This window comes from Argopecten irradians, chromosome 12 (assembly GCF_041381155.1).
Source record: "Argopecten irradians isolate NY chromosome 12, Ai_NY, whole genome shotgun sequence".
Lineage (NCBI taxonomy): Eukaryota > Metazoa > Mollusca > Bivalvia > Pectinida > Pectinidae > Argopecten > Argopecten irradians.
Window position 1 is genome coordinate 23937526 of NC_091145.1, and position 14380 is coordinate 23951905.

The 14380-nt window shown below is 36.4% G+C and overlaps 1 protein-coding gene across 2 annotated transcripts in view; it reads left to right on the plus strand.

Moving 5' to 3' along the window:
• LOC138336366 (cytochrome P450 4F6-like) overlaps positions 1-12201 on the plus strand; it is a 39963-nt gene extending 27762 nt beyond the window's left edge. For both annotated transcript variants that reach the window (XM_069285832.1, XM_069285831.1), the window contains exons 7-13: positions 3943-4069; positions 5504-5639; positions 6183-6306; positions 6823-7018; positions 7724-7806; positions 9729-9794; positions 10158-12201. In XM_069285832.1, the coding sequence (XP_069141933.1) occupies positions 3943-4069; positions 5504-5639; positions 6183-6306; positions 6823-7018; positions 7724-7806; positions 9729-9794; positions 10158-10257 (832 nt within the window). In that variant the 3' untranslated portion in view covers positions 10258-12201. The remainder of the gene's footprint in view (positions 1-3942; positions 4070-5503; positions 5640-6182; positions 6307-6822; positions 7019-7723; positions 7807-9728; positions 9795-10157) is intronic.
• The last annotated feature ends 2179 nt before the right edge of the window (positions 12202-14380 follow it).

Sequence of the window (14380 nt, forward strand, 5' to 3'; positions counted from 1 at the left end):
AGGTTTCTTCTAACCTGTCGCTAAGGATGAGAACATACTGGTAAGTATTCCTCGTTTTAGACTTCTCGTTAGCCTTATCTGTCCAGATTCCTTTTAACGCCTGCATGGGCCCGCGAACTGTTCTCCCATACAATAGTTCAAACGGTGAGAATCCGGTACTCGCTTGTGGAACTTCCCGGTATGCAAACAATACTGTAGGAATATATCGGTCCCAATACTTTGGTCGTTCTTGACACATCTTTTTTTTAAATGCTCTTCAGAACTCCGTTCATCTTCTCACACCAGCCATTAACATTTGGGATTATAAGACGTCAATTATAAGACGTCATGAATAATTGTTTGACTGACACCAGTCTACAAACCTCCTCCATCAGTCCTGAGGTGAACTGGGTCACTCTGTCACTAATTATCTCCTTCGGGAAACCAACTCTGCAAAATATATCCAGGAGTGCTTCTTCTGCTATCCTCTCTGTCTCAATCTTTGGTAATGCCGTAGCCTCAGGGGACCTAGTGACATAATCCACTACTGTCAGTATGTAACGGTTTTTAGTATCCGATGCCGGATAAATCGGACCAATAAAATCCATCGCTACCCGTTAGAATGGTTCCTCAATTAACGGCATTTCTCCTAAAGGTACATTGGTAATCCTGCCCTTCGGGGTTGTCTTTTGGCATATATCGCAAGATCGACAATAGCGTGTAACATCGCTGGTCATACCCGGCCAGTAGAAACTCGTTGAAATTCTGTCGATAGTCTTCTGTGCAACTAAATGTCCTCCGACAATTGACTCATGTGCGAGTGACATGACTTGCTCTCTATATGGCTGTGGAACAGCAATCTGTCGTATCTCCTCAATCAGTTATCCTTTCTTCTGTTTGTTGACACGATATAATATGTTGTTCTTCGGTACTTATTACCGGGGTTGTCTCCTTTGGTTTTTGCTATCTCTCGCCACCTGTCCAGAGACTTGTCTGCCTTTTGGGCTTTCTCTAGTCCTTCATGTCCGACAAGCTCAATCTCCTTCACTTGGACGTTCAACGGCCTTATAGCTTATTTCTCTTTCTTTGCTTCAGCCCTGGTCACTACAGCAGCTGACTTGCATTCCTCTGAACGTGGCCTCCAATCAACATCCGCTGTTAACTTTGCCTCGTCCACGTTACCTATCATGAGATCGTAGATTGGATCCTTCATACACATTACTTCCAACTCTCCGACATAGAAAGGGGTATCAACATCAATCTTAGCCAGTCTGAACTTCCGCTCTGTTCCATCAATCAGTATACACGGGAGTTCGACATCGGTCATCTGGTCAGGCTTTACGAGTGCTTCCCTAACAGCTGCGCTGCTACAACCACTGTCCCTTAAAACCTGCACCGGGTGATCTTCCACGTATCCAAGCTGATCAGGCATTCCACTGTCTTCCAGTCGTATACGTCCCATTATCGCTGTGCTTGAATCTTTCTTACTGTGAATCTCACCCCTATTATAATCATCTGTTACTGCCCTCTCCTTCTGTGTTGCTTTACAAAGTGCTGCCTTGTTGGTGTCCTTACTCTGACTGCCTTTGTAAGGCCTTGATCCTATCTTGCCTCCGTCTGCATGATCTCTCGCAATATGACCTTCACCTCCACAAATGAAACAGAGTCGTGTCCTCTGACCTTTCACTTCTGTTGTCTTGTCATTCGCTTTCTGTTGCTGGGAGTTATTATTACGTACTTGTTGGTTTGGCTTACTCGAGTTGTATGTGGCCTTGCTAGACTTCCCAATATTTTCTCCATGGGCCTCCATATATTGTTCAGCTAGTCGTGTTAACTCCGGAGCATCCTTAGGTGCTCTCTCTTTGAGGAAAAGTGCCATGTCTGACGAACACGCTTGGATAAACTGCTCTCTTATTAGCAGTTCTGTTAATCTCTCAAACGATTTTGCAATCTCTGACATTTAAGTCCATCTCGTCAGATATCCAGTTAATCCACAAACTGAAATGCAGTTTCACCTTTCTCAGGTTTTTTTTTCTCTAAGCTTCATACGTTAGCTCATATCTTCTGAGGAGTGCCTTCTTCAACTCATCATAATCGTTGATCTGTGTCGATGGCATGCTTGAATAGACTTGCAGTCCATTTCCGGTAAGCAGAAGACTAAGGCTCACAGCCCAAATGTCATCACTCCAATTCTGTGCCATAGCAAACTTCTCAAAACGTTCAAGAAAATCATCCACGTCATCCTTTTGTTCGTCAAACTTTGCTAACTTGGGTCGCAATGACATTGACCTAGACTCCTCTGTATGTCACCTTGACCTCTCGTTCCTTTCCTGTTCTGCCATAAGTCTAGCCATCTCTACATCATTGTCCATTCTAAGCTTTTCGAGCTGAAACTGTCTATCTCTCTCGACTTCCTCAAGTTCAGGCTTGCGTAACTCCTCCTCCTTTTGTTCCTTCTCATTTTCACGTCTCCTTACTCTTTCCTCACGTTCTAAGTACTCCCTTTCCTTGGTTGCCACAAACTGCTGTAATTCAGCTTCCTTATAACCAAGTCTCTCCCCACTTACTTAACCACTTTTCGTAATCCATAGTATATTTCTAGTCGCTTACACCATGTAAGTATGGACAATAAACCACAAATAATCAAGGTTATGGGGATCCTCTAAAAATATCAAAATTTCACAAATTCTGGAGTTTTGAACTCTAATAAACACAACCACTATTGTGCACTAATCCTATTATGTCTAAAATATCTGTGTATATTACCCGACCTATTCTACCTTGTCTAGAATAACAGTAAATTCATAGTATTTCTATAAATAGACATGTACACATGTACCTTGTCCAGTATGATAGCTTACAATAGCAACCAACCTACACTCTAGTTTAAAATAACAATTGATAATAATATGCCCAACATATCCTGACTCTCAGAATAATAGCATAATAAATATTATACAATCCGACCTATTTTGACACTCTGTAATGATTCTCTAATGAGACGAAACAAGAGGCCCAGAGGAACTCTAGGACAAGTAGCGATTTATAGAATGTATATCTATTTCCCCTATTGGGCCCCGCCCCTCCTGTCCCCGGGGAGTCAGAGCCAAAATTTATACAAGTTCTGTTCCCCTTCCCCCAAGGATGTTTGTGGCCAAAATTGGTCACAATCCATGCAGAACTCTATGACAAGTAGCGATTTAAAGGAAATGTTGACGGACGGACGACGGACGCCGCGCCATGACATAAGCTCACCGGCCCTTCGGTTCGGGCCAGGTGAGCTATAAAACGACGTCCAAAGACGATTCCGCTCACCTTATCCCTAGACTAATTTATTTTGGGATCTTTCGTTGGGTATATTAGAAGATATTTGTTAGCTGGACTATGAAATGACGACAGAGACGTCGAGATACATTTAATTAGACATAATAACAAAACAATAGGGTGTGTCGAGTTTACACAAAAACATTATAATTATACCAACAGTCTAAGGCCTCCATGCCGCCCGCGCTGTGACCCAATTTCCACACGTTGTACGCACAACCGTCACAAAAGTTCCAAGGGTATTACACCGACATCACAGTTGATATACACGTTCATGACGTTAGACAACCTCCTTCAGTTCATACAGTTCATAGATACACCGCTCCTTGAGCCGTTGTCTCCGACGGGCGTTCCTGTCCCTCTCTTCAACTAACGCTGCCCTCTTTCAGCGTTCAGCGCGTTCTCTTTTTCATCTTCACATCCGGTGAAGGGCGATAACTCCCCAGAAGGGCTATCAAGTTTGTTCAAATTAATGACCTTGACTGTCATTCATGCCTCATACTAGATCATGAAATAAAATCACTCCATATCAACAGAAATACATATGTTGTGGTATACAGGAAGCTGATGTAGGATTTACAAGCCTATCTATGATTCTCGTTAAGTATCATAAAACACACCGTTTTATGTCCTTTTCAGAAAACCATGGCATTTTCTTTCCTGGAAGCTTTTCACCATGTCCGCCAATGGGAAACAGTATGTAAAATACGTGGAATACATGCATAGATTCGCAGATGAAGTAATTGTGAAAAGGAAAAGAGAAGTCGTACGTATAAAGACCTATTAACACCATATTGAAACTAAACAGTTTGTACCTTCATGCATAATATCTATTTTCTTCATTTGAAGATATTCTCTCCAAGTCATCGGTTTGAAGTCACGTTTTTACAAAATACAGGGTGTCCCAAAAACATGTCCCGACTTTGACAGGTAATAACGTTTGCAATACTAAACTGTTTTTGAAAATTAAATATGATTTGGAAAGCAGGAGTATCCAAATTTAACTTAATTGAGTACAGATGTACAGATTACATCATCATTATGTATGATGATGTCATAATAGAAATGATGATATTATCGATGATATCACATTTTGGTGACTTTCCAGCACCATGAAGATTCACGCTGAAGTTATTGAACTCTACAATGCAGTCGGAATATTTATTTTAGTAAACGAAATGTTATGAAAATGTCACCCAGGTGAACATTCCAACTCCGGGAAGCAGATTTACAGAATTGTGAGGTGGTGAGGAATTTCAGGGATAAAATTCATCATAAAATCGAAAAGAAGAGTGGACACCTTGCGCCAATTCTGTAACTGAAAGTTAAAGGTTTTCTGAACAAATCGCAAAATTAGCGAAATATGACATTCTTTCGATTTTCAATATATGTATAAAATATATTTGTCTGGGTTGTTATATATCGTTGTACAGAACAGATCACTACCTTTCTAATGGTATATAAATCAAATTCCTCCGTCTATCAAAACATTTTTTAAAGCGTCAAACTCGGGACATGTTTTTTGGGACACCCTTTACGTTTCATTTTTTTTTGTCAAGGTTGTTCGTATCGGAATGATTTGTATAAATATTTTGAACTACTGAAAAAGGCTTTGTTATTACTAGAAACTAACTATATCTAATCAAAAAACGATAACTCCGACTTTACACTTTTCTACAAATGACGAAACCATGTTTCCTTGTGGCTAATGGAAATGGTATTCTTGGATATGAATTATTTTGAAATTCATATCGTGTCTGCTTTTTTGCAATTTCTGTTGTGAACAGTAAGTACATGCAGTTCTCAATGCTGTATGCTGTTGCCGTTTAGTAACACATGTGTGCGAACAAAGTTGGGAACTTGTTTTCATTCTTCCTCTTTTTTCTTGTTCTTGTTATTCTCCTTCTTGTTCTTCTTTCTCTTTTAGCAACTTAGGGTAAGAAATGTGTATTTTCAAGGTGGCTTCCGTTGTATCATTCTGTTTTTAAATAAATAAGTTCCTGTGGTGATGGTAGGGTGATAAGTAACTGTTATTTTCAAATCGAACGTGAGGGAGCGCAATATATGAATGACATTCGTTAGTTTGGTAATAAATGTAATACTTATGGAAAATATTCAATAGAAAAATCGCGCGTTAAATTTACATACTTTCTACCATATATATTGGTCATTAAAATCATGTCATTATTTACACAATCAGGCAGACGATCCATCGTTACTGCAGAAGAAGCGGAAGTTGGACTTTCTTGATATTTTACTAACGGCTAGAGACGATTCTGGATCTGGATTGACGGATAAAGAGATCAAGGACGAGGTCAATACGTTTATGTTTGGTGGTATGTATCAAAGTTGTCGAGATGATAACAGATTATACTGCTCATCGACAGCTTCGGATGATACATTGATGAAAATAGCAAGCATCATATATATAGAATACTTCAAAAAACGATGATATGTCAACAGCTTTAATAAAAGGCCTTTCTGTCTTTCCTTTTATGTTTCTCGATAGTTATGGTAAAATACATGTACATATATAAAAAAGAAATAAGGCACATGTACGATGTCCACCTCTGACATTTCAAAAGTTATCCTGTTTCAAACTTTTTGATATAAAATTTTGAAAACGAGGATTAATACTTTTGAATAAATAATAAAAATCTACAGACACTAGTTTCATATGGGATTGGAAATCCGGAAAGTGTTTGGGTTGAATAGAAACTTTGACACAAAGAGACTCGATTCACATTCTTCAAAATATAATTCATCATAATTATGTCTTAATTACCACGTGAAAGCTTATTTGAAAGATAATGATCTGTATATGCTTCTGAATTGTATATAAAAGTAACCATTTAAATACATTTGTTGATTTTCAATAGGGCATGACACCACTAAAGCAACGCTGGGATGGGCAATATACAATTTTGGGAAGTATCCGGAGGAACAAGAGCGAGTTTATCAGGAGATATGTGACGTCACAGGAGACCGAAAGAACATTGAGTGGCAAGAAGTTCTTATATGATATCAAATCTATGTTTTCAGTATAATTTGAGATATAAAATATAAGGAATCATAACATTAGAAATGACTTAATTAGGCGAATGTTATGTTCTGTGAGAGAGGTTTAAAACGCAACAAAGAGAACGAAGCGAAGCATTACGCAGCTTATCATATAAATACATTATCGTAATGCAAAGTGTAAATGGTAGACACATAATTTGTTTGTTTTTTCTTCTCATTCACAAGTAATTATTTGACTTACTCTTTATAAAATAACAAGTATATAGTAAATCTTTTTGACTGAAAAAAATATCTCAGAAAACAAAAAGAGGACATAATTTTGTTATGCGAGATTGTGGATATTTACACAAAATACTGAACAATACACAAAAGAACACGTAAAAATCCTTATATCTGGTGGTGGATATCACAAATTCACATACACAAACAAAGATATTTAATGATTGTGCATTATTAATTATTATTAAATATTTACTCGGACAATTTTCTACTGAACAGGGAAGACCTAGGGAAACTTCAGAGAATGTCGATGTTCCTAAAGGAAACTTTTAGATTGTACCCACCCGCGCCATCGACCACTCGCTTGTTAACAAAACCACTTGAACTAGACGGAGTGACACTTCCTGCTGGAACCTCTATCATGGCCAATATCTTGTGTATTCACCTCCGGCCTGATGTCTTCCCAAACCCTCTGGTAAGTATGAATGTGAAGCATTGAAATAGACATATTTCCCCCATATTTCAAAAGGATATCCTATGGCTTCTAGAAAAAAGGTAAACACGATACAATAGACAAGTATATGACGTCAATACACACGGCAAGACCGCAGCGTGCATTGTCGAGGATGTCATAAATTTTGACCCATACCGGCGTTCATGTGATAGGGCTAATGGCGCGATGAAAAAAATAACTACTTTTTCTACAAAGTATGGGGGAGAAAGAAACAAACATGGATCTGTCAGGCGGACAGGGTTGTCTCAACCCTCGTGAAAGATTTTCCCTGCCAATTTGACAGACCCATGTCTAATCTATTGCCATAACATATATGGTGGTGTGTGACATATGTTACTGTCAGAGGAACGCCTGGATTTCCAGATATACCTAATTTACATGATAAAGTACGATATACCGCACATTAGTCCAACCGTATGGTGATGTGATATATCGACGTTACAATCACCTAAAGGTGGGAGTGATCAGCGTTAAATTGTACTTTACCAACGTCGTTTATGTATGTGTTCTCCTTGCATGGGATGTAAGAGGTAATGCTGACTTTTGATTTTCAGATATCCTTCTTACATGGTTTTAGTTGATGCTTCGATGTATTATTAGCCACGGTTTACATTCCCTGAACTTGAATATTTTGACGAACCAGTTTGATATATTTCTATATTTTAGGAGTTCCGAGCAGACAGGTTTTTACCAGAAAACACAGAAAACAGACACCCCTATGCCTTCCTTCCTTTCTCGGCAGGTCCAAGGTTGGTTTTCCTATGATTATTATTTGAAAAATGATTATTTCTTCAATATGGGGTATCTTTTGCTTATTAAATTCTTATTCATAACAAGGGAAAAATAAACCATACATAATAACATGTCAAGAAAGAAAACATACAGTTATTTTGTAAGCCTGGTCACTCCCGTCACACACACAAGGTAAATTAATATTTAACAATTAAAGGACTGTTAGATTGGCATTTATTGGAGATATAAATGCAATCTAGGAGGCAGATAAATAGAATGGCGCTATATATGATTATTGTTATTTTAAATGTTATAATATGCAGTACAACACATCAATTCAATTTCAATATACACATTGCCATAGCAGCCCCTATAAAAATTAAAGAAATCAAGGCAAGTATCTCAAAATAACAATTACTCAAAATTTATTTAAACAAAATCCTTGTGGGTTTCCAAAAAACCCAACTTAGCTCTTATTACTGGAAATGTCTTTACCACGACGTTGTAACCTTGAAGAATGTAACGTGTATGTTTTGACATGTATGCAGTGAATCTCTGACCCATGTGTTGTATTCCGTTTTAACAGACTAAGTAACAACTAGATAGATATCATCACGTTGAGGAAGCAACGTGATCAAAAGGTACCCTACACGGCAAATTTAAGGCCCGTAAGAAAATGTACTGTAATTAAAGTTTTTACTGCATTAATAGTTTGCACCGTTCAGATAATAGCAGGCTGTATATAAATAAACGAATTACTTTTATACTTTGAATACAATCGTAGATTAACTTACACGTAAAACTGACATTCACACTTAGGGTTTATTTCCGCGGTATCGAAGATGACCAAAACACTAACTATCTTGAAAGTAGTAGTTTTAAAGGATTATAGAGAGAGCAGCTGAAATGGGCGAAGCCCGTTCGCGAAGCGAATTGTTGTAATAGAGGTGTCTTGGTAACGTTAATCATCCATATATGAAGAGTTGGGAAACTTTCTGGTAAAAAGGAAACAGAAATCACAGGATCCAGCGTTGCGCAAGCCAGTATGCAAAGCCACACTCTCGCTCGATTACAAACAATATACTTTGAAAAATTTCAAAACAAAAACATATAAGAAAGATAAACCTTCCAATTTAATTTTTAACTGAATCTAACATTTACTTTTTGTGCTGAATCTTAACTTAAAAGCTGTTTAACGTTCCGATTTGCATCGGAATTTTCCTGGCAACGGAGAATGATATTGAGATATATTTTGTAACCGGAGTCGCGTATTTTTGCATAAAGTGAAAGTAGAAATATTTTGTAGCTAAATATTGCTTTTTTATTATGTACTCAATACTAGTTACTCAATAAGGCTATGATCCTAATATAAAAATTGTTTCTCGCAGTACAGCTAGTCAACCTACAATTAGCAATACATACAAAACACTTAACATCGATAAGAGTTTAATAGCCAGGTCAGGGACGATAATTCTTTTGCCGTTAAATATCCGTTATTTATTTACCTGGCATCTAAAACTACATTTATTTCTATTTGGTAATAGTAGAAAAAAACCCACAAAAGAATGGACTAACTGCTGCGCTTTCAGACAGCCTTTTCCTAAAATTATATTATATGATGTTATTGTCGATACGATGCACCTAACAGCAAAACAACCGTGTACGATGCTATTCCGTCTTTGCATATTAAAGAGTTGCCTCCCTTTCGGGTAGGTGACGTTACCTTCAGAAACACATGACGTCGCAATCAATACGTAACCGCAAGGGCAGATAACTCTGTAAAATGCAAATACGGAATTGATCGAAAGGCTCCTCAGTACTGTTAACGCAAACATCTGCCAAAAAACCCCAAACAAACAAACAAAAATGCTCATAAACAATCTACATATTTGTATGTAAATGTGGATGATAATGTTATCAGGGTATTTATTTTTTGAAGGAATTGTATCGGACAAAACTTCGCGATGAACGAAGAAAAAGTTATTCTGGCTAGGCTTCTTAAAAGGTATGTATTTAAAATATGTATAAAAATGACATTGTTGAATAATTTTGGAAAAGAACACTTTTTATTATTGCACAATACTACACTTCAAATACTTACTTTTACCATAATACAACACAATATACTGAGATTTAACTACGAAATAGGAACAACCTTTAGAGAAGAGAAATCTGAAAAGAAAATTAATTATATGATAGTATGATAGAAAATACCAAGCATATGTCCTCTGTTTCATTTGCGACATTGTTATTCCGTACAAAGTTTGTCTTCTTCAAGCTTATCATACACTTGGCACACACTAGATGGCGGTTCTTACTTTGTCACTCAAAGTAAATCACTATTATAGATAATTTGAATTATTGACAGGTTCCGAATCGTGCTGGACGACGACCATGAAGTTCTTCCTGTCCCATTGTTTATAGTTCAGTCGAAAAATGGCATCAAAGTTCGATTTGAAGACCGATAAAAAATTTCTGCCATTACATTTCAGAATTCAACAAAGTGACTGTATTCAATATGTGTACATGCAAGAAAGTAAATTTGATTATAATCGAATGGGTAAGGATATAGCTTCAAATATTACTTTAGGAGAACAATTCGGTATTTGCGTATTACAGAGTTAGCTCCCTTGAGGATAGGTATCGATTGTTTTGTGAGTACATTCCACGTCGTTCTCTCCGAAACGCCTGAACTTACACTTCCAAACACATGACGTCACAATTAATACCTACCTGCAAGGGCAGGTAACTCTGTAATATGCAAATACGAAATAGCTTTAGCTGCATTATCAGATTCTGTTTTCCAAAACCATAAATCAATTGTCGTAGTTCAAATTAATTATTGTTCATTTTAAAGTGATTTAAGCTTTTACATTATACTATACATGCTAGTTAAGATATTTTTTCAACTAGTAATTCGACATGACTTTGTAAGATTTGGGCACTTTTTGGCACCCAAACCCGTCAAATTTCCAAAGCTGTTATTTAGTGATTAAAATATTGAATTTTAAGTATGAGTACATCATATCCACGCAGCTCCTAAATATGTATCATACCTACATATTCTCAGTAAATATTAAATGGTCAAAATTGTGTTTTATTGTTCAAACTGAAAAATACAAGTGAATCAGGGATAAACTCAATATTTCAAATGCAAAAACGTAATTTCTGAACACTCAGTTTTGAAAAAATCGATGGATTTGTAGGGCTATAACAGCCCAAACATACAGAGCCTGTTTTGGAAAATATTGTTCTCTGTTTGACGTGATTCTGATGAATACCGCCATTGGGATATTACTTTATTGTTTTTCTTTTCTTTATTGTTCTCTCTTTGAATAGAAAAAAACACCTTATAATCAATGTTTATTGCAGTTGTCATTTTAGTACCGAGTTATGTGTATAATAAGTATGGAGTCTTGATTCTTGCTTATCACCATTTCATTATTCTGTAGGTTATTATGTACAGGTGTAATTATTTGTATTTATTATGTAAAACATAAATTATTTTCAATAACATTGTTTTGCATGACTTTTTCATTTTTATCACAGTTCATAGTTTTGTATTGAGCTTTATGTGTAGCATGCATAATTACTGTTTCCTTTACGATCACCGTTATCAATATTAGTTTATTGAGAAGGACATAAATATTAAGAGCACTTGGCAGATTTTCCAAACTGTTAACACAAATAGAGATATTGTGTTCCATCTCACTGGGTCCTGGCAGTTGTGAATCTGCTCGAAAAAATGTTTGTGGTCAAATTTGGTTAAAATCGATTCAGTTCGTGCTAACTACAGTAATTAAAATTCTATATGCTGTCATAGGCGCCACCACTCTCGCCCCTAGGGTGTCAGAGTCATCATTTATAGAAACCCCTTAACTTGAAATATGTCTGATTATTCCATACAACATTCGAACACAGTTGAAAGGAATTGGCCCAAATTCCCTTTTGAACTCAGTATATCTGGTCCGTAAATGTCACCAATTATGCTAAATTGATTAAATGATAATGAATTCAATTTTAGAATTAAGAATTTAGAATTTTCAAATGTATATCTATAATTGTATTTACAACAGCGTGTATATCTATGTCTAGATATAAAGTCTGAATCTGTTTGGTAATGCAAATGTGTATCTATTTACTATGGCATATGCATATACATGCAAAGCCTAGTTGGAAGCTTAGTGTTGATTGGGTCTTTATGTAACTCCTAATTATAGCAATATGTTGGTAATTGTTATACATAACAGATACATGCGTATGTTTTGTAGGCTAGTTATCATGGTATCAAATGTATCCGGTATTAAATATCATACCCGACTATTGATGTTTAATGTCCCTGTGGATTGCTAAATAAATCTTCATGTCAGTCGACTCCTAGGATTTAATAAACGTACCATTTATAATTACCAGTCTGCGTTTGAGTTCCTCATATCTACATCTACACACCACGTCGAAGCTACAACTGTACGAATCAGATTTACCTTCAAGACTTTCCACATTACAATCAGCACTGGCAAAGAAGATAAGGAGGAAATATAAAGATTAGTAACGGTGGTTAGATCAGAAGAGGAACAATGGTGCTTAAGCCAGAAAGGATAATGGACTCCCTGTGATATGGGATTTATGAAATGAGTTCAATAATTTGATATGACACAAGCCTTAAGGCGAGTGACATATCAAATTATTTAACGAGTTTGATAAATTTCATATCACAAAGTCACGAGTGTAAGATTCTATTTATGACATACCTTGTATTAATAGAAATATAAGTAAAACTTTAGATTTCGTCTCTATATAAAACAGTAGAGATCCAGCTCGGATGTGACGTTCCCTTCTACTGAGACAATCATGCGATGTCATATAAATATCATGAAGTCAAAACTACAGGTGACCTCATAATAGTGTTATTACACTTGTGTCTTACGATATGTATGACATGGCCGTATGACATGACTGGACGGGCCAGTTATGTCATAAAGATTGATACTAAGTTTCTTCAATTCCACAAATGTAGGACCATTAGTTCTGCATAGATATATACCAGTGCACATATTTTCGCTGCCATCTTTTTTTTTTATCCAAAACCACTTTGTTTTAACAATAGTTGGTTACAATGTATAAACCAGATCATATAGCAAAGACATTGAGGAGTTCCAATATTTTTGATATCATCAAGATCGTCTATTGGGATGACCTAGTTTACAATATAAACCTTTTCTACTCACGTTATGAAAGGCAAGAAAGGATCATTCTGACTGCGTCATTTCCTGTATAAAACAAATAAAAACCCCGTAAGTGATTATTCAAGTCTGATTTAATGATTACAAACTAAATCTCCAAAATTAAATCACAAATACCTCTAAATAAAAAGCCGCATGGTGTTACTTTTTACAAATATTTGCTTTTCGAAATCAATAGTAAAAGTTATATATCCAGTTCTCTGTTTACCTTCGTAATATTGAATGATGTCATACTGTCATTTTCTCATAACAAATTTACACTTCAAGAATCCTCTTCGATTTTAATGAATAATTATTTATTTATATTCTCATAACTTTCTGACGATTCGCAAATACATTTGATATTTTCACGATACCTTGAATACATCGGAATCTTCCAATGCTGGCCAGTTCCATTATCGGGTGGATGGTCCTCTCTCCGTGTTAATGCACGACGTCCTCCAGAGGTGCGGCGACTGGGGTGATCAATCCCAGCCAGGAACTGACCGGCTCTTGCTGCTGCTTCGATGTCACTGCAGCATGCTATCTGGTTCTTGCTACAGCTTATTTCTGCCTGCTACATCACGTCTGTGTAATGATGTCCTCTAGACATGTGTGTGTCTAGCACTGTTGCTGGTTCAATCAGCCAAAATCAAGATCGTCTATTGGGATGACCCGGTCTCCAGGTTGTAAGATATTTCCGTTGTTTACTTGATGAATAAAAGTAGATAATCCTCCTTGTTTTCACTATCGACATTTTTCCATTCATAAAAAAATCTTTTAAGTGTTTTGATGAGAACTAATTTCATACCTTGACTTGTGTCATCATATCAGACTACCCCTGGAACGACTGTATTCATTCCTACCCCATTGTGTTAGTTTGGATCCGTTACCTAGCTTTAAGGATTTTGTTAGCTGTTGGAACACGGGGATGTCTCTTCCTTAAAAAAGATCGTTGTAGAAGAGTATGTAGTTGATTTCACTGGATATTATCTGATCGAAATGGTTCTTCAAACATTTGTAATGAATATGACCGACAAAGAGTCGTCTGTAGGTAAAAATAACTTTGGAGGGTCACAACTTTTTTATATTCAGAAACCCTTTGTTAGAGGTTTATGCCTAGATTTTCTATCTATAATTAGAAAAAACACCTTGCTTATGATCATCATTTGAAGCTGCTTATTAAGTACTCAGCACAGGTTATAGGACCTTCTAAAGTTATTATATTCTCTGAATAACGATAAGTATAATTCACCTTAATTAATAGAATAACATTTTTAACATTTGTTTTCGGTATTTTTAAAATGTTTTATTGTTTTTTTTGATAGATGGATATATATACATAGACTAGACACCTAGTAGACCGAAT